Below are 20,549 nucleotides of genomic sequence, written 5' to 3'. Positions count from 1 at the left end.
GAGACTCAAAAAAGTACAAGGAGAATATGACTCAGTGTTCAGAAAGGGTAAGCGTTTTCCGCTTTATCGACGACACCTGCCATGTAAATCTTTGTCAATGTCACGTTCCCAAATGAGAACAAGGTAAACATCAACGGAACCAGAAGCCATACTAATGATCATCAAACACAACAGACTTAATATCACACAAAGAAATAAAACATTTCTCAATGATTTCACTCTGACGACCGTTAAACTTTTCCATAATTTTCATCAATCTGCAATCTCGGTGTTGTTAATTTGTCTGTCAGTTGCCGATATCTTGCACAAAAATGAAGATGTATAAGGAACAGGCCTTAAAATATCGAATATTAAGCAAAAATAACAAAATATCTTTAAAATGTTGGAAATCCTTGAACAATATGTTTATTCATCATTTCTTAATATACAAACTAGTCTTTGTGAACGGATGCATTTGTGCATTTTACAATACCAACCTTATTAATATTTTATTCTCTTTTTTATCTTAAATTAAATAACACGCATTTACTCATTTGAGTTTTGCGAAAGATAATAAATTATAAACACTACTGGTCGATCGGAATGTTCTATCAGATAACTGACAAGTAGGCTTTACCCCTGGGGTATTGAACCTTCGTCCCGATATTAAGCGTCTGAGTCTGACCTGTAAAGGTCAACGTCACGCTCACTACACCCATGGCGTCTTTTGTTTGAGTAACAGACATATCAGTTTTGGTGAAACAAAAGTCGAACGACCCATCAAGGTAATCAACACCTGTTAAATTGAATGCAGAAGTGTCCGGTGGCAACTTAGGGTCAAACTGAAGCCTGTCCTCAAATATTCTGAACCCACCATAACCAAAAATGAGGGATTGTAGGTACCCGCCAATGCCAGTGAGGAAGTTCCTGGCACCTCCACCATCCTCCACCTCAGACCAGATCTAAAAAAAAGCAATTGCTTTGTGAATAAGTAAAGATGACACACGAGAATGTTTTCCTCTTCATTAGTAATATTTCACATCGAATCTGCTTTACATAACGGAAATAAAGATAGAAAAAATACCAATACATTATGCCTTTTGAAGTGTACCGATCGATGACCAATATAAAATAATGTTTCAAACACTATGATAACGAAGGTTTGATAAAAAAATCTCTGTACCGTTAATAAAAAGATAAGTGATAGAAGTTTAACTAAAACAATACATTGAAAGGAGGAACGACGTTGCCGAATTGCTTCTTGAAGAGATTTTCTGCCTTATCCGTATCATTCAGTTCCAGCCAACCTATCGCGAACATTCCCCAGGTCATTGCTGGTCCCCCTGGTGTGACCTGACACAAAAACAATAGCGTCGCATATAATTAAAATAAAATATCGGACCCAGGATAGATATATAATGGAATATTTCAATATTTTAAAGATATTTTGTAGTTATAAATTGATTAATGCACGTCCTTACGATGAAACAGCGGACATGCAGATATTGCTATTATATGTAAGACTAAATTTCAACTAAAATCAATTATATAATATCTAGCATCTTGGAAATGATATAAATGATTGATTATTCAAACACACACACTTTATTATTAGCAGTATATAACAATTTTACCTTTGCGTAAATCTCTAAGTCGTTTTTCCGAATTTCTTCTGACATATCGGTCAACAAAGGAAATCCCAAAAGAACAACATCCGCTTGTTTGACAATTTCATCTACACAGAAAATAGGAAGAAAAAACATTTTTCAACAATCAATTTCATCAGGGAATATTACATGTTGGATATAGATTTTAACCAATTATATCTAATTTTGATATGAAACTAATTTTATGACTGTGAATAGCGCCTCATCAGTAATATTGCTTGTTCTGCTGTTATTTCGTTCTGTTTTGTGTGGGTTTCTGAGGAGGAAGTCTCTCGTCGCATAGCTATCTGTGAAGCCTTTGCTTCCTTCCTTTCTATTTTCTGTAATAACTGAAGTAAACTTTATGCGTTTTTGAACAGAATTGATAGAAAACGCAGGGAAGAAGGCATGTAAATTCCAACCCATTCCTTAAAGATACCACGATTCAGTTGGGTTCCGGATCCAGACTTTAAAATCCAGTAGCAAATATATTGTTTTGGGTAGCGTTCCCTTTCAGGAATGTCGTGATAGAAACTGTTTTGTAACAGAACTATGATATTGTATCAGTTGTTGAATGCCTTACCTTGTGTATATCCATCATATTCTGGGTGCCAGTCACCAGTATCATTAAAAGGTACGAAGGTTTTGTTGGCAACCATCTCAAACTGTGGGTTTGGTGTCCTGTTTATCATGGGTAGGGCGTATTTTGGCAGAAGGAGACTTATTTTAGCTACAGTATTAGTATAGACAGAGTTGTTGACAGGGTAGTGGTACTCGTCTGGGGGCATTACATCTGTTGTAATAAAAACATAGTTTCAACAACACAGCTGCTTAAGTATTGTTTAGCTGATTATCCATTTATCTATTTTTTTATATTTTGTATATTTTATGTTTTGAGTATCATACTAAGAGCACACATATCAATGTGTGTTCTTCATATGATATCAAAATTCGTGTTGAAAGGCATATGATACAAATTTTGATTGCGATACAGTACAGTTAAATAATTAATAATTATACTGCTAAAATCCAATGTTGATTGTTAGAAAGAGTTGTATCAATATGATATATTGTTGCTTCAAAATGATACAAGCAGGAGTATTGAGTCCACCAATCAAAATTATACGAAATGAAAAAACAACAAAAATGGATCAAAAAGAAAAAGTTACTGAAGATAATAGTCATTATATAAAATTACCATATATTTCATAACGATCCTCGTCCGAATTATAAGTCATCCGCGACATCCAGAACGAGGCTATATCTGTAATGACGTCAGCTGCACCCTCACTCTTGAGGAAATGTGTGTCTCGTGTCATCATGATGTACTGTTGGAACGCCAGTGCAATGTCGCCAGTGATGTGTTGTTCGTAATCAGAATATTGTGCCAGTGGACAAACCTCTAGGCCTGTAAAAAGTTATTTTAAATGTTTGTAGCTGTCTGTCCAGAAATTTTAAAAAGAAGGTTTATGCTTTGGTGATGATTGTATAAATAAGTGGAATATATTTACCAGTAAAAATAAGTGGAATATATTTACCAGTATAAATAAGTGAAATATATTTACCAGTAAAAATAAGTGAAATATATTTACCAGTAAAAATAAGTGAAATATATTTACCAGTAAAAATAAGTGAAATATATTTACCAGTAAAAATAAGTGAAATATATTTACCAGTAAAAATAAGTGGAATATATTTACCAGTAAAAATAAGTGAAATATATTTACCAGTAAAAATAAGTAAAATATATTTACCAGTAAAAATAAGTAAAATATATTTACCAGTAAAAATAAGTAAAATATATTTACCAGTAAAAATAGTGGAATATATTTACCAGTAAAAATAAGTGAAATATATTTACCAGTAAAAATAAGTGAAATATATTTACCAGTAAAAATAAGTGAAATATATTTACCAGTAAAAATAAGTGAAATATATTTACCAGTATAAATAAGTGGAATAAATTTACCAGTATAAATAAGTGGAATATATTTACCAGTAAAAATAAGTGAAATATATTTACCAGTAAAAATAAGTAAAATATATTTACCAGTAAAAATAAGTGAAATATATTTACCAGTAAAAATAAGTAAAATATATTTACCAGTAAAAATAAGTGAAATATATTTACCAGTAAAAATAAGTGAAATATATTTACCAGTAAAAATAAGTGGAATATATTTACCAGTAAAAATAAGTGAAATATATTTACCAGTAAAAATAAGTAAAATATATTTACCAGTAAAAATAAGTGAAATATATTTACCAGTAAAAATAAGTGAAATATATTTACCAGTAAAAATAAGTGAAATATATTTACCAGTAAAAATAAGTGAAATATATTTACCAGTAAAAATAAGTGGAATATATTTACCAGTAAAAATAAGTGAAATATATTTACCAGTAAAAATAAGTAAAATATATTTACCAGTAAAAATAAGTAAAATATATTTACCAGTAAAAATAAGTAAAATATATTTACCAGTAAAAATAAGTGGAATATATTTACCAGTAAAAATAAGTGAAATATATTTACCAGTAAAAATAAGTGAAATATATTTACCAGTATAAATAAGTGAAATATATTTACCAGTAAAAATAAGTGAAATATATTTACCAGTATAAATAAGTGAAATATATTTACCAGTAAAAATAAGTGAAATATATTTACCAGTAAAAATAAGTGAAATATATTTACCAGTAAAAATAAGTGGAATATATTTACCAGTAAAAATAAGTGAAATATATTTACCAGTATAAATAAGTAAAATATATTTACCAGTAAAAATAAGTGAAATATATTTACCAGTAAAAATAAGTGAAATATATTTACCAGTAAAAATAAGTGGAATATATTTACCAGTAAAAATAAGTGAAATATATTTACCAGTATAAATAAGTAAAATATATTTACCAGTAAAAATAAGTGAAATATATTTACCAGTAAAAATAAGTGAAATATATTTACCAGTAAAAATAAGTGGAATATATTTACCAGTAAAAATAAGTAAAATATATTTACCAGTATAAATAAGTGGAATATATTTACCAGTAAAAATAAGTGAAATATATTTACCAGTATAAATAAGTGGAATAGATTTACCAGCATAAAGAAGTGGAATACCTTTACCAGCATAAATCCGGGGAAAATATTTATCAGTATAAATAAGTGGAATATATTTACCAGTAAAAATAAGTGGAATACATTTACCAGCATAAATAAGTGGAATATATTTACCAGCATAAATAAGTGGAATATATTTACCAGCATAAATAAGTGGAATATATTTACCAGTAAAAATAAGTGAAATATATTTACCAGTAAAAATAAGTGAAATATATTTACCAGTAAAAATAAGTGAAATATATTTACCAGTAAAAATAAGTGGAATATATTTACCAGTAAAAATAAGTGGAATATATTTACCAGTAAAAATAAGTAAAATATATTTACCAGTATAAATAAGTGGAATATATTTACCAGTAAAAATAAGTGAAATATATTTACCATTATAAATAAGTGGAATAGATTTACCAGCATAAAGAAGTGGAATACATTTACCAGCATAAATCCGGGGAAAATATTTATCAGTATAAATAAGTGGAATATATTTACCAGTAAAAATAAGTGGAATACATTTACCAGCATAAATAAGTGGAATATATTTACCAGTAAAAATAAGTGGAATATATTTACCAGCATAAATAAGTGGAATATATTTACCAGTAAAAATAAGTGAAATATATTTACCAGTAAAAATAAGTGGAATATATTTACCAGTAAAAATAAGTCAAATATATTTACCAGTAAAAATAAGTGGAATATATTTACCAGTAAAAATAAGTAAAATATATTGACCAGTATAAATAAGTGGAATATATTTACCAGTAAAAATAAGTGAAATATATTTACCAGTATAAATAAGTGGAATAGATTTACCAGCATAAAGAAGTGGAATACCTTTACCAGCATAAATCCGGGGAAAATATTTATCAGTATAAATAAGTGGAATATATTTACCAGTAAAAATAAGTGGAATACATTTACCAGCATAAATAAGTGGAATATATTTACCAGTAAAAATAAGTGGAATATATTTACCAGCATAAATAAGTGGAATATATTTACCAGTAAAAATAAGTGAAATATATTTACCAGTAAAAATAAGTGAAATATATTTACCAGTAAAAATAAGTGAAATATATTTACCAGTAAAAATAAGTGGAATATATTTACCAGTAAAAATAAGTAAAATATATTTACCAGTATAAATAAGTGGAATATATTTACCAGTAAAAATAAGTGAAATATATTTACCAGTATAAATAAGTGGAATAGATTTACCAGCATAAAGAAGTGGAATACCTTTACCAGCATAAATCCGGGGAAAATATTTATCAGTATAAATAAGTGGAATATATTTACCAGTAAAAATAAGTGGAATACATTTACCAGCATAAATAAGTGGAATATATTTACCAGTATAAATAAGTGGAATATATTTACCAGTATAAATAAGTGGAATATATTTACCAGTAAAAATAAGTGAAATATATTTACCAGTATAAATAAGTAAAATATATTTACCAGTAAAAATAAGTGAAATATATTTACCAGTATAAATAAGTAAAATATATTTACCAGCATAAATAAGTGGAATACATTTACCAGCATTAATAAGTGGAATATATTTACCAGTATATGCGCTTTCCCACGGGTACATCGCTCCATCATAACCTCTTAGTTTTGCAATTTGTTTAGCAGATGAATGTTTTGTAATTCGCGTTTTTATTATTTTCTTTCCTCTGTCTTTATGCAAGACAAGTACAGGAGGGAACATCCAAGTTTCTTGGTCCCAGAAGATATGCCCCTGATAATCCTAAACACAGATATTTCATTATATATAGGTTTCCATGATATCGAGAAATTACATCTATACATTTCTAGTATATATATTTCAATATTACTTTGAAATGGCATAGACAGATAATTTTGACGTTTCGTTTCCTTATATTACATTCAATGTGTGCAAAATTTTAAAACAAATCAAAGAACCATAAGTAGGGAATGTTTTAAACTACTTTTGGACTGGCGCGTAAGCGATGCCTTGACCTTTCATTTTCCGAAATAATTTTTCTCAAAATGGGTTTTTACATGAAGATTTGAGAAAATATTATATGTTAATGGGTATATTGGGTATAAAATTAAGTATATTGTATGAAAATAACTATAATGAAATATAGATATTGGCTGTGTGAAATCTTTGTCATAGATGAAGAATGATTTCATTTGAAGTTACTCCTTTCAAGAGAAATAGACTTCTGGAGCATTTTTCAACCAAAGATGACACAGAATTGAGGTAGATTTCACATATACCTTATGCAAAGCACCATGCGCTAATCCCCCTGGTGAGATCCCGAAGAAAGGGCCATAACTATCAGATCGAGGAATCTCACTTAGAAGATAATACAACGCGGCGTAATTGATTCTGCTGAAATTGACAGTAGAATCGACATCTATCCTTCCTTTTCGCCATATCTCCTCCCATTGCTGCTCGTGTGAACTAGTCATTGTTCCATTAAAAAAATAATTTATACCTTATTGGGAAGAAAAGATTAAATTAAAAAAAAAATGTGATAGATTTATTTATTGTAATACCATTAACTGTACTATACTACATTCTAAAAATGACATTAAGCCATTCTTCCGAAAGCTGATGTAGGGCATTGTACAATCTATTGGGAATGAAAATGTCGAACGACTGTACAAAATACGAAGGTGAATGTAGTCTATCAATACAAATTTTAGATTAGATTAGCGCCAAATAATTAATTTAGTTGCATCCTACAGATTTTTCTTCCTTCTAGAGCTCGTCAGTGATGAGAGTGGCCTAAGATATTGATATCGGGGAGGCGCTTATTTCGAAATTGCCCGCAATGACTTTAGATATAGGTACAAAACAAAACCCATGCTATCATTTTTGTTTTCGAAGAATCTGACTTACCCTCCTGGAAAGACTCAATCGTATTCTTTAAGTTTGATTCTACACATGTCTGAAACAAATATCTGACATTTCCTCCAGCTTCCACAGTGATAGTAGCAGGCACCAAGGTGGACAAAGCCACGAGGCTTATCTTGTCCTGTATCGCATACTCGGGTTCAATTGTTGCACCGTAATCCATTCTTTTTAGAGAAGAAAACATATGGATTGTAATAGGATGTTTTATATAATTAATGCTTTAAAACGTGCTTCTGTTAATTAAAAAAATCATGATCCTACTCAACCCAACAAAACAGATATCTGATATCGATAGAAATGTAATTGTTGATGAATATGCAAACGTAATGGAATCGCCGAAAATTGATATTGGTTAGATCCTTACTGACGCCAAATATTTTAAATGAGTATACTGGAATGAGATAGCATAGACAGAAACACTGCCGTTAGTGTTGACAAAAACAAAAACAATCGTACCGGAATTGGTTTAGAATTTGTTTGTCAACAGTTTGGAATGACACATCTTCACTGGAGAGGCCGAGGTTCTGTGACAGGTTAAGATGTATAGGTATACTTCCGTTATTGACTACAGATATCTCGGTAACTAGTAAACGATTCATCCATTGGTGGGCGTACATGTTCATTTCCACTCTGACGTCATCAGACGTGTACTCTTCAACGTACATACCTGCCAATGTACAAATGTCAAAACCAATAGAACAAACACTGAAGTAAAATCTCAAAGTTCAAGAGGTTGACATGAGATTTTATTAAGCCTTGTGTCTATCTTCTGAGAGGAAATATCTGACGCAAAATGCATTTTATACATATATTTAAAAAAAAATATATATATATATATAAACTTTATTTGTTTTACAACAATTGCGAAACAAGTTATTTAAACTTATACTAATCACTCTTGTTGGCCCGGATGTAAGTGCGCGAGGGGCCTTATTGTGGGAGGAAACCGGAGTACCCGGGGAAAACCCACGCGGTCGGGCAGGTGACCCCTTACCTTTTCACGTCCGTTCCGGGAATCGAACCCCGGTCGGCTAGGTGAAAGGCGAGTGCGTTAACACTGCGCCACCCGACCACCCACCCGACCACCCACCCGACCACCCACCATACATATATTTAGATATCTCTGTTTAGAAGATTCCTCAGGTTCTTATCAATTAATAATTAGCATGTAACATGTAATGTCATGAATCTCGTGCAAGTAACAAAAATTTATAGAGTATTAATATGTCCTCTCACTCGTTTTAACTGTCAAGTAACTGTTCCAGAGATAGTCACTGACAATTCTTCGTTGATTCTTGAAAGCCGGAAGTAATTTTTATTTATTTATTTACTTTTTTTCGAAATTCATCGATTTGGTGCCATTTTCATTTGCTTTACACAACCGGCAAACAAATGCACCTTTTTTCCGAAAAAGAAAATAAGATTCTTTCAAAGTACTAAAACTTAACAAGCTTGGATTTCATTTCTAGCGTAGTTAAGTGAAGCATAAACTGTACTGTGCAATAATTTCGTGCTCAGATAATATTTTAAGAAAAAATGTAACAAGTCAACTTGAAATTAGATACATAAAATTATGATAGGAAATATAACAGAAGTTTTCATCATAACTATTACATATAACATTTGCGTTTTTTGTAACAGAAATATAGACATATATTTCTTTGTTAAAATATATCCTAAATATATATGATACATGTCGTCAGTGTATCAGATTTTAAGTGTAAAAGAAACTAAAAGACCACACCTCTTCCGACGTCCAGTGAGTACTTCCGGTATGTAACAGGGAAGGAGAAATCAGTGATGTTAATAGATGACGTCGACCGTAGTCTGGCCCTATGACTCGTTCCATTGTAGCCATTGTAAACACCATCTACATACATGGTGTCACTGTGAACAAGTGTTGCTATGTAACCATTACCAATGGTTGGCATGGACGCAGCATCAGGCAAACTAGGTAAAAAAAAGTCAGTCGATTAAAAAATTAGATGTAATATTCATTAATAAAATTATCGGTCATTTTTGGAACCATTTTGAATGATTAAAGTTTCATTCCATAAATAGTATAATATGTTTAAATCCTTCGTTTTAAGGCTTTGCGTTTGGATGGCTCGTTGTATATTTTCGTCCATTTGTACAATCTTATCATCACTTATTCTATCTTTGTGTTGACACTAAAGTTTCATTTTCTATAGTTTGACACCCAAAATCACAATTTTATTGACAGGATCACGTGATTTATGTAATGGATGTTCGGTAAAAAATTGCTTATCATTACCTGTCAACAGATATAACTGTGACATCAGGATTAAGGAAGTCTGGGTATGACCTCCTGGTATCCTTGATCTTCTTAGTCAATGGTCCGTGAAATAGTGTCACAAGGTCATCATGATGATCACCATCTTTTTTCTCGAAAGCCGCCCTGCCTGACCCTATATCAGTATACCAGCATATCAGTATCAATAAGACTAACGCCTCCCGTTGGCTTAAACCACGCATTATCTGTAAAATAATAATGTGACCACTACGATATGTACCTTTTTAAACAGAGAAATAAACTAGTAGTAATCGATTGAATAATTATGATTTGTCATTCGACGCAGGTTATTTTTCTAGTACCAATTAAAACCAATGAAATATTCCTCGTTCAACTTGTTACACGAAAACAAAACAAACAAAATTATACTTACTTGAGATTCCTGTATTCTGTTACACTTTTTTCCTTAATAATGTTATGTGTTGACATTGACCATGGGACGTTACTGGTGGTGTTACACCACCCCTTCTCAGGCATGTAAACTTTACACCAGCTCTCCCTAGGCATGTCATCCTTGAAGTGCGATCATTGTACTTGTTTACCAAACCATCCTGTACGATTTAAGAACATTAAGTGGGTCATTTGAATATATCTTATTGAAAAAAAAACAACATTAAAATATAACGGAATTTTTAATTATTAGAGAAATTGTAAAAATATCCACCATGCTCTTTTATGTATTAAATATACTATACAACAATTGTGACATACCCTTGTGGAGCCTGATGGAGGCACTCGAGGGGTTATATTGTGAGCGAAAACATGAGTACCCAGTAAGCCCGTGGTTATGTTGTAATAATATTTTCATTTATTTTTCGTGTACAAAACTACACTACAATAGAAGTATTAAATCATTTATTCAAAATGCAAAATGACATATTCAGTACTGTAAGAAAGATGTATGTGGGTGGATGAATCTTTCTGTCTACAACTCTGCCAATCATGTTGATGTTGAATGAGAACCGATGTTTCATCTGCTGGGCTGCTACTTTATAAATTGGAGAAAAACACTTCTTGCTCCATTAGAGGTATAGAGTTTTTTGCCCACCTGGACCGAGGATCCAAGTTAGTTTGTGACATACCTCAGCGTTCGTCATCCGTCTGTCCGTCCGTTAATTTTTCAAACAAATTGCTTCTGCACATAAATGAGTCGGTCAGCAAAATAATTGGGGAAGTAGACGCATTGTTGTATAATCAATGCATCTGACCCTCATGAAGTCTAGGGGCGATGCTCAAAAGTGGAAATTTAACAAATTCTTAAAATTCCTTCTCTTCGTTAGGGAATAATGGAATTTTATCTAAATTTGGTCGGAGTCATCATTTGTTGCAGGGGTTTCAATTTTGCATGAATGATTGGTTTCAGCGCCTACGACGAATAGTGCGAGGCCCGGAAAACAAAATTACTTAAATCACTCTTCTTATGGAGGAATGTCAGGATTCTGCAGGTGATCCCCTTGGGGCTTAGTGCCTTATATGAGAAATAGACATATATCTTTACAGTTTTGCCTTTACTTCAGATGAACATATTTCAGCGAACTAAACCAGGTAAGGGATACAGGTCCTTTTGGGCCTCTTGTTTATATATACATAACAAACACTTAAGTACTATCGTATCGATTAGAACATAATAATTTTGACATTGAAATGAACAAATTTAAGTTATGCTATTACCAATAGAGTCAATGGATACAACGTAGTCGCACACATATATCTTTATCATACTTTATTTAATAAAACTTCTTACAGTTAGATATCATACAAGCATCAAATAGGCTTTTGACCTAGGATACTGGACTACCGCCCCGACCTTTAATGTCTCTGTTTCTCCAGTAGAAGTTATAACAATCTTTATTTCACCTATGGATGGTGACGTCTGGGTTATTAACATCGAATTGTTTAAGAAACTGAAATCAAATGACCCTCCGAGGTAATCGATTCCAGTGAGATTGAATGAAGTAGAACTTGGTGGTATGTTGGGGTTGAATTGAAGTCGATCCTGGAATATTCTTAAGCCGCCATATCCATAAAGAAGAGATTGTAAGTATCCACCAATACCGCTCAGATAGTTCCGGCCTCCCTTACTGTCTGCTGGGTTGGACCATATCTTAAACAAAATTATTATATTATCTTCATTTTCACCGGCGAAATATGCTATTTTTCAACGCAAAGACAGACAACCTTTTCATTTCGTATTTGGAGATTACTACATTGAAAACAAGAAACTCTGACCATCTTGTAGAATTGTACAATCACGAAATATGTTTATTATTAACAAAGATACTGATTAATATAATCTGTTTCTTCGTTAATCTCCAATTTGACTTTTAATTCTTTCTGTCATCAGTAAACATTTTGTAATTATGTAAAGCTTGTTCACAATATCGGTACAATAACGCTAATAGAAAATATGTAATTCCTAACAAAGGCACTTTAAATGCACAACGAGAGGATAAGTAGATCTCACAATTAAGTAGATGGACAAGTAATTCTGTTCCTCGGTTAATTTTCACGAAATAATACAAATTGAAGGATAACGTATAAAGTCAATATTTTCATGTGCCTTTAAATAAAACTGTTAATACTGTGAGAATTATATTGAATGAGTTGGGTAACATGACTATTATACACCGAGAGGTGTCTTTATTTTGATGTTCAACATAACAGAATGACGGAATAGATGTTCAATCTTACATAAAATATATCAACTATTAAGTGAGACTGAACAAACTCACGTTAAATGGTGGAACAATGTTCTTCATTTGTTTGTTGAATTGTTCCTCTGCTTTAGGTTTGTTGTTTACTTCCAGCCAGCCGATTGCAAACATTGCCCATGTCATAGCGGGGGCTGTTGGTGTAACCTGAAATATACACAGATATGTAGCAAATTTGACACAGTGATAACAATCAGGTTTATAATATGTGAGGGACGTTTGGTCCTTATTCCCTTTCTATCATTTTCTCGGTTTTATGGCACAATATAAGAATAAGATTTCATAAAATTTGTTTATCTAATAAATAAGTTTATCTAATAAATATGAAATCGACCGGGTGCTAAATATTTGAATTGTTGAGATGAAGATATGTTTTTTGAAATACTTCTGCGATGCTTCCTGAGATAATATGTTCCGGTCTTTGTATCAAAGGGCGTGAAGGTTTTTTAGTTATAACCTTGCTTAGACAACTGCTTTGAATATCATTATATAAAAAAAAGTCACAACCAGCTAAACCAGTAAGCATTGTTTTAATGGTAGCTCGTCACGACACATTTATACATATATTTTCACCCGACCTCTGAAGAGAATGGAACTTGAATAATCACCAACTGATACATTATCAGTAAAGTAAAGCAACAAGTAAATAAAACCAAGAGCAAAAAAACAGAAACTATCCGGTCTATCAGAGTGAATAAACTTATCACATTACACGTATACCTCTACTAGAAAAATACCAACTTTTTCATAAATTTCCAGATCATTTCTCCTTGTTTCGTCAGTAATATTAGCCATCAGTGGAAATCCTAGGAGGATGGCGTCTGCCTGTTGTACTGTTGTGTCTGTAGATAATTGTACAAGCGTTTTATACAGAATCAGTTGCAAAAACTCAAAGGCATCTATATAAGTTCAAAAATACATACTTTCGTTTTAAAATATGATATAGAAAGACGTCATTTAGAGATTGACGCATCATTATTAAAAATGAAATTTTAGATGTATGTCTTTTGCGAATGAGCATTAAAATGAAACGTTTTATTTGTAATGAAGTTATCAGTAGACAATTATGCAAGAAATTAACATAATTATGTAAGATAAAGTTGCTCTATTACTATTCCTGTTTCTGATCTAGCCACTTCAGACAACATTGAGCTACAGACCTAGTTCATAGCCATCAAACTCTGGATGCCATCTCCCTGTATCATTAAATGGTATGTATGTTTGTTTGGCTGTCTCCTCAAATGTCGGATCCGCCGTCTTGTTGATCAGAGAGAGGGCGTACTTTGGCAAAAGGAGGCTTATCTTGGCCACACTGTTAGTGTAGACGGAGTTGTTGACAGGAAAATGGGATTTGTCAGGACCCATCACCTCTACGGCAAATTTTAAAATGTTCAGTTACACGTTTATGGGCATATCGACACAATACATAGTATATTTTAAGCGTTTATATAGCTGTAAGAATTCGGCTAAGAAAAAAATGAATTTTTTGCCACATTTGTATGAATTGTATACAAATAAAACTGTATCATACAGCTGTTTCTTCATTCTAGATTTTCAGTGGTGCTAAAAGTCAATTTGTTGAAACCTGGAAGGCGATTGAGAAAAATTAAAATTGGTCGAGATAAATGCCAAAATCCAGATAGGGAAGTGCACTTAACAAAACCTGTAATCAATTTCAAAATGACAAATTCTTAAAATAACATACGCTCATAGAAACTCCGATAATGATTTTTGAAAATTTGATTGATACCATTTATTTCATACTGGTTTGTTTCCGTATTGAGACTCATTCTTGATATCCAAAACGTTGCAATATCTGTGATGACATCAGATGCACCCTCATTCGCGATAAAGTGTGTGTCTCGCGTCATCATGACGTATTGTTGTAACGCCAGTGCAATGTCCCCAGTAATGTGATGTTCGTACTTTAAGCAGTCGGTTGTCGGACAAACGTTGCCACCTGCAGGAATAATTGAATTTTGAATTAGCCTTCTCGGAAGTATTTGTCGTATCAGAAAAAATGCGTTCCGTATTGGAAAACATAATGACTGTGAAGGTTGTTTGTACTCGATGATCTCACCTTTTATATCATAAAAGCTTTATTTAAAAAAGATAATTGTTTCGTTGACCACATGCTAGATTTTTCACGACGAGATTGTAGATAAGGCCAACAAATGTGCTTCCTATGTATGGATTGTCGGCATTTTCCTTGCAGCAGCCAACTGCATCTCGGGTCAAATATTTTAATCAAAGCTTAGGAAGGCATGAAATATCTGTCTAGTACTGTACACATTGACCGATGAGTAAGTTGTTTAAGAGTGTGTAGATTCTTCCTGAGATAAAACAATGCTTATTCTTACCACTATAAGCGATTTCCCACGGATACATAGCCCCTTTGTAGCCCACCGCTTTGGCGAGCGCTTTGGCTTCAGAATGTTTCCTCACACGAGTTTCCATGATTATCTTGGCTTTATCACTATGTAGAGCTAGGAGAGAAGGAAACATCCACGTATCCTGATCCCATGACACGTGGCCTTTGTAATCCTTCAAAACATTGAAGAAGAAATATAATATTGACAAATATACGATATAATATAATATAATATCAAATATACTGTTGACAAGATATCTCAATCAAAGAGTTAAATTTTGGTTTAAGAAAGCAGAAAAAATGAAAGTTGTTGGGGTACATTTCTACCCCAGTAGCATAATTGTTCCTACCCTGTGTGAGATTAATCAAATATTTCACCCCATTTGAGGTAAGATAGGGGAATTTTAGGGGGATTTCAACCCAAGGGGGATTATTAAGTTGTCAAACACGAGGCTTCCCGAGGGATAGCAGACGAACTAGTGTATGTGTGTGACCTTATTAGCCATAGTAAAAGTTTATCCACTTCAGGGTCAAGATAGTGACGTCAAATAATTGTTAAGACCGTGCACAGAGCGCATGTAGCTTGTCTCACCCTAGGGTGAGATAAGGAAATCTCACACCGGTAAAACGTGTTGATATCCCTGTCCAGCGTAAGAGAAAATGTTATCTCGTTCCTAGAAACCAAAAAACCTCCCGGTGATGTGCATGAGAAGAATAGAACAGTGTTAAATTGTATAGTATCAACGCCGATATAATCCCGCAAATACTAAACTAATGAGAAACGAGTTTTCTTACCAATATAGGGGTAACTACTACGTCTTTGTCTCTGTATCTCTTTGTTAAATTATATACTAATTTTAGTTTAGTTTCAGTTTCAAAACCTAGTTTAGGTAATTTGCGGAATATTCACATCTTAGCTACACCTCACCGGAAGCATTGTTTATATTTGAAGACAAAGTAACTGAATAGATGCCTAAGATTACATATCTAAGATTTTCAGATTTGTCAATTATTAAAATATGATTATAAAAATTTATTACATTGTATTGTCCGCCATGCCCCAGCCCTCCAGAGGAGATACCAAAAAAAGGTCCATAGGTCTCATACTGCGGGATCTCGCTGAGCAGATAGTATAAAGAGCCGTAGTTGAGTTTGCTTAGTTCTCTGTTACCGCCCACATCAATCCTTCCTTTACGCCACATGCTTTCCCAGTGATTCACATGAGAAGATTCTAGTGTTCCATTGAGAAAACTTTTAAGACCTGTGGAAATGATAATGTCGTAGATATTTCATTTCAACAAATTTTATTTACAAAGGTGGTACAGTCAATGTGGATTGAATAACAAGCAAAGCCTATATCAATTCTCTACACGAAGCCAAATTTTAAGAGTAATGATGTAAAGTATATAATTTGAAATGAAAGTGAATTTATAACCACAGAAAAAAACAAGGAAAAACAAGGAAAAACAAGGAAAAACAAATAAAGGGAGATAGCTCTCATACATCTCACATACAATATGCACTATATATATATAGTATACAGCAACCTACAGTTGTATACACTTGCAATAACACAAATCAATGATAGATTTTATATCAAATAGATTAACAGGTTGGCATAGCGTAGATATTACAATAATGACATATTTTATCTATTTTCCTGTTTTACCTGAGTAAAATTTGTTGTAAAGGAATTATTACATGAACATAAACAAATTGATGTAAGAAAAATTAAATCAATAATAAAATATGATTTTACGTACCAGTTCCAAAATAAGCCATGACTATCATGGGATCATCTCCAATAGCTGTGAGGAAAACATAGCGAGAGGCTTCACTTGGTCCTACAGTGATAGACTCTGGGACTAAAGATGAGACGGCTAATACGTGCTCTGTATCATCTCCTTCCACCTCTCCCTCCTTCGTCATTGAAAAGTCTATGCTGCAACCATGTGTATTGTGTATTGTATATGTATTCAGGATGGTGATACTGCAAGCAACGGCCATTAGAGGACGCAGCCATCTTTTCAATATTCGAACTTTTTCTGCAATTTATATAATTTGAAAGATTTTGTCGAAAAAGCATTTAAACCTTAAACATCGACATATAAACTCCTCATTTATCTTATATTGTGTCAAATGACATTCAAAATGAAAAAGCCGAATCTCTGAGCCAAATGTTAACTCCGGACATATCTCTGTTTATTTGGAAATAGCTGGCGGGGAACTCCTTTTTGGTATTAATGCACTTGCGAGGCTGTATTACCCGGACAGAATGTAATACCCATCTAGTAAACTAAATGTACTGTTCCAATCTCAGATTACAGGTTATTTGATCTCATGGAGAAATATTATGTTTCTTTGTCCAATATGAGGCTGGGCATAATTGATGCTCATTAGTTTGACTGTTTTTTTGCATGGATGTATACATGGTATTTATTTAAAACATTACTTACTACGATTGACCAATATTTACATGGCAGGTGTCGTCGATGAAGCAGAAGATGCTTACTCACCTGGTCCAACTCTCGTCGTACTTTGAATTTGAGAAACTCATTAACATTTTATCACAGATAGACGAAAGGCATCCATTAAAACAAGTAGTAATTGTTGATAACTCCTTGTCTTGGTCCTCAGTAGCCTTATTTACAAATTCATCTGAAACAAAATTATTTCTCCTTTTTATATCTTCTTCCACCTACTATACCTACCGGAAGTCGTTTTCTTGTGTAGTATTGACGTTGACATCATCACTGACCGGTCCAAGCGTCTGAGACAGGTTAAGAACGACAGGTGGACCGCCATTATTGATAACTGAAATCTCTGTGACCAACAACCATGTCATCCACTGATGGGCGTACATCTTCAGTTCTACCTTGACGTAATCGTTCTGTGTATATTCCTCTATATACATACCTGGTAGTATTAAATGGTATATGATTTTCAAGAAGTATATTGCGGACAAAAATGAGCTTCTAACACCGGCTATTATTATCCTCCTTCCACCTTTGAAGGGCGTCCTTATCTTTCCTTTCTTTTCTTTCTGAATAACTTGCATATGCATTACATATACATAATTTGAAATGCTTATAATTGAAAATTCCAATTTATTGTATTCAGTTATGTGGGAATTATTTAACCTTAATGATGTTTAACATTTGACAAAATATATCCAATAAATTAATTGATTAAATAACTAAAAGATTCATTCCCAACCATGTTGTTTTTCCACTGCCTGAGTTTGTTTTTTTTTTAATATGACTTGCATAAATATAATACTTTTGAGAGCAATTAATCGGAAGACTTATGGTTATGCAGAATTTGTAAAATAACCACTCGAATTTCAATATCATTCAGTGATGTTACCTCTGCCGACGTCGAGTGAAAATTTCTGGCTATCTATATCGAAGGAGAAATCGGTGATATTGATAGAAGCAGTTGACCGTATCCTGGCTCTGTGACTCGTGCTGTTTTGACCATTATATAATCCATCTACATATAAGGTGTCGCTGTGGACGACCGTGGCAACGTGACCGTTACCAATGGAAGGCATGGCTTTAGCATCCGGTCGCCTAGGCAACATGATAATTCTTATATATGCATTTGTACATCGATTCATATTCTTCAAATGAAATTGTAATGTTGAAGATAATAACATCAAAAACCTCAGAGCTCTTAAGAAATCAGAATTGGAATTAATGTTTCCGTAAGCATGCCCCCCTTAAACGTAAAATAAGACGTGTTCTTATTGTTTACATTGAAATGAGAAACACGTTTGATATGTTTATTAAAACTTCTGTACTGGGTTCAAAATCAACTATGACACTGAATGCATGGGAAATGAGAATTGAATATAACTTCTCATTAAACCTGCTTGACACTGTATGGGCGTCATCATTGTATGTTACACATTTGCAGCATCTTTGTGTATTCAAGATGACTGAAATCGGTCATTCTGGATTTTGACGATTTTGTTATCGCTATTGCTTGAGAATTACTGAGTGGAATTGTGGAATTTTATATGAAGATTTTTCCTTGTCCTTATATATGAATGCCCAATTTTGGATCTGATCAAAAAGATAAAAAAATGACCAAACGTACTAAGTGAATCGTTCTTTAACTTTCCTTGGTCCTTAATTGTGCAAAAGATAAATGAAACACTAATGTGTCCTGAGTGATATTATTTTTATAGGTTCTTAATAAATACAATACATATTGATTAACTAAATAAACAAAATAATCTAAGTTCTTGAAATGACGTTTAACTTAGATTGTTGAAGTCATATAATGTCTTGATCTTGTATTGAAGTAAACTCACGTGCTACTGGACAACACCGTAACGTCTGGGTCGAGAAACCCTGGATAAGGTGTGGCCACTTCATTGGTTATTTTTCTCGAATTGCCGTGTATTAGATTCACAGTCCTTGGAACTCTTTTGTCACTGACGTAAGCACCATTGAGCAAGCTTGCTAATGTAATGGTTAATATAACAGTGCTCCAATTGTTTATCGTCGTCATGACCTGTAATTAATGAAACGAAATAAAATAAATCTACCTTTTTCATATGTCAGTATTTCCTAAACATGTGCAAAGATATCTAAATATTCCTAACTTTCATTCTATGTTCCAACCCGTTTGATTACGTATATAATCTAGATATCCTACACTGAATGGCAGAAGACCTGTATTGTTCACTTTTGATAAACATAAATACATTTCAAATTATGGTTGTGTGCTGATAATACCGTGACAAAGTTAAAAGTATTTCAAAATTTCAAAGCGTATATTCCAACATATACTTTAGAAATAACTTTTACAAATTTTTACGTAACTGGTCAAACCAGCATCAAATAAAATTAACAAAGATTTGAATATAAATAGCATTCACAAAAAGTTCAATATTACCGATGACAGTAATGACGACACGTGAAAAACCGATACTTATTTTGTGAATGTGCCTCCGGTTGTTTCGTGTGGGTTAAGTAAAACTAGGGACATAGTACGATATGTACTGTCTTACTGATAAACCATTTCTCGGCACTATCTGTAGTTCACCTTCACCTTCATGGACTTGTCGTTTGCTGATTTCAAGCTTTTCATTGGCGGTTATGGGTTTTTGCCTAGTTATTTCGGCAACAACTCTTTTTCTGTGTCCCAAATAATCCAGACTGGTTTATTTAGCATGTTTTATATAACCATATGATATTTATCCCGAACATTAGCCATCCTTTAGTTTTAGAGGATTTACTCTAGGTTCCGTCTATTAACAATTTATATCCGAATTTTAAGAGCACTCCTACATTTCTCGCTTATCTACCCATTGCCATACATAATGTGTAAAAATGTATAGCTTTTTATACAAAGAAAAAAATGCTTTGGTATGTAATTTTTGTTTTATACATCATTGTTACGTTCTATTCTGACATTTTTATAAAAATATAACACTGTGGGATTTGACTTGACAAATTCTTAAGGTTGTACCTAAGACACTAGCACATTTCAATAGAA

The 20,549-nt window shown here is 32.7% G+C and overlaps 2 protein-coding genes across 2 annotated transcripts; both read right to left on the bottom strand.

Moving 5' to 3' along the window:
- Nucleotides 1-590: 590 nt before the first annotated feature.
- LOC132552645 (protein-glucosylgalactosylhydroxylysine glucosidase-like) lies at nucleotides 591-11,679 on the bottom strand. Its single transcript, XM_060216833.1, has 12 exons — nucleotides 11,631-11,679; nucleotides 9,921-10,074; nucleotides 9,390-9,595; nucleotides 8,102-8,312; nucleotides 7,631-7,809; nucleotides 7,003-7,223; nucleotides 6,322-6,505; nucleotides 2,824-3,033; nucleotides 2,209-2,418; nucleotides 1,614-1,714; nucleotides 1,207-1,332; nucleotides 591-941 (listed from the first exon to the last, which is right to left on the bottom strand). Exons 1-12 carry the CDS (start codon nucleotides 11,677-11,679, stop codon nucleotides 591-593), a joined length of 2,202 nt encoding a protein of 733 aa, XP_060072816.1.
- A 33-nt stretch (nucleotides 11,680-11,712) lies between these two features.
- LOC132552644 (protein-glucosylgalactosylhydroxylysine glucosidase-like) lies at nucleotides 11,713-19,559 on the bottom strand. The gene is made up of 11 exons (XM_060216832.1): nucleotides 19,360-19,559; nucleotides 18,408-18,613; nucleotides 17,753-17,957; nucleotides 16,805-16,983; nucleotides 16,082-16,302; nucleotides 15,031-15,214; nucleotides 14,421-14,630; nucleotides 13,831-14,040; nucleotides 13,412-13,512; nucleotides 12,692-12,817; nucleotides 11,713-12,063 (listed from the first exon to the last, which is right to left on the bottom strand). Exons 1-11 carry the CDS (start codon nucleotides 19,557-19,559, stop codon nucleotides 11,713-11,715), a joined length of 2,193 nt encoding a protein of 730 aa, XP_060072815.1.
- Nucleotides 19,560-20,549: the final 990 nt, after the last annotated feature.

Source organism: Ylistrum balloti, unplaced genomic scaffold (assembly GCF_031769215.1).
Source record: "Ylistrum balloti isolate Yb309-2 unplaced genomic scaffold, AGI_CSIRO_Ybal_v1 Utg370264, whole genome shotgun sequence".
In the NCBI taxonomy this organism is placed as follows: domain Eukaryota; kingdom Metazoa; phylum Mollusca; class Bivalvia; order Pectinida; family Pectinidae; genus Ylistrum; species Ylistrum balloti.
Note: the sequence above shows the minus strand (reverse complement) of the source record. Positions and strands in the feature narration are given on the sequence as shown.

What these genes read in the sequence shown, in the direction of transcription:
- LOC132552645 (XM_060216833.1), bottom strand. Translation starts at nt 11,679, where the DNA reads ATGATAAAGATATATGTGTGCGACTACGTTGTATCCATTGACTCTATT. An exon ending in CAAATTCTAAACCAATTCCG is followed by an intron (nt 7,810 to 8,101) that starts GTACGATTGTTT and finishes TTCTCTAAAAAG; the next exon opens with AATGGATTACGGTGCAACAA. An exon ending in ATATGATGGATATACACAAG is followed by an intron (nt 1,715 to 2,208) that starts GTAAGGCATTCA and finishes TTTTCTGTGTAG; the next exon opens with ATGAAATTGTCAAACAAGCG.
- LOC132552644 (XM_060216832.1), bottom strand. Translation starts at nt 19,559, where the DNA reads ATGACGACGATAAACAATTGGAGCACTGTTATATTAACCATTACATTA. An exon ending in GTGGGAAATCGCTTATAGTG is followed by an intron (nt 14,631 to 15,030) that starts GTAAGAATAAGC and finishes TTATTCCTGCAG; the next exon opens with GTGGCAACGTTTGTCCGACA. An exon ending in ATCTGGAAATTTATGAAAAA is followed by an intron (nt 12,818 to 13,411) that starts GTTGGTATTTTT and finishes TGTATATTTCAG; the next exon opens with GTTACACCAACAGCCCCCGC.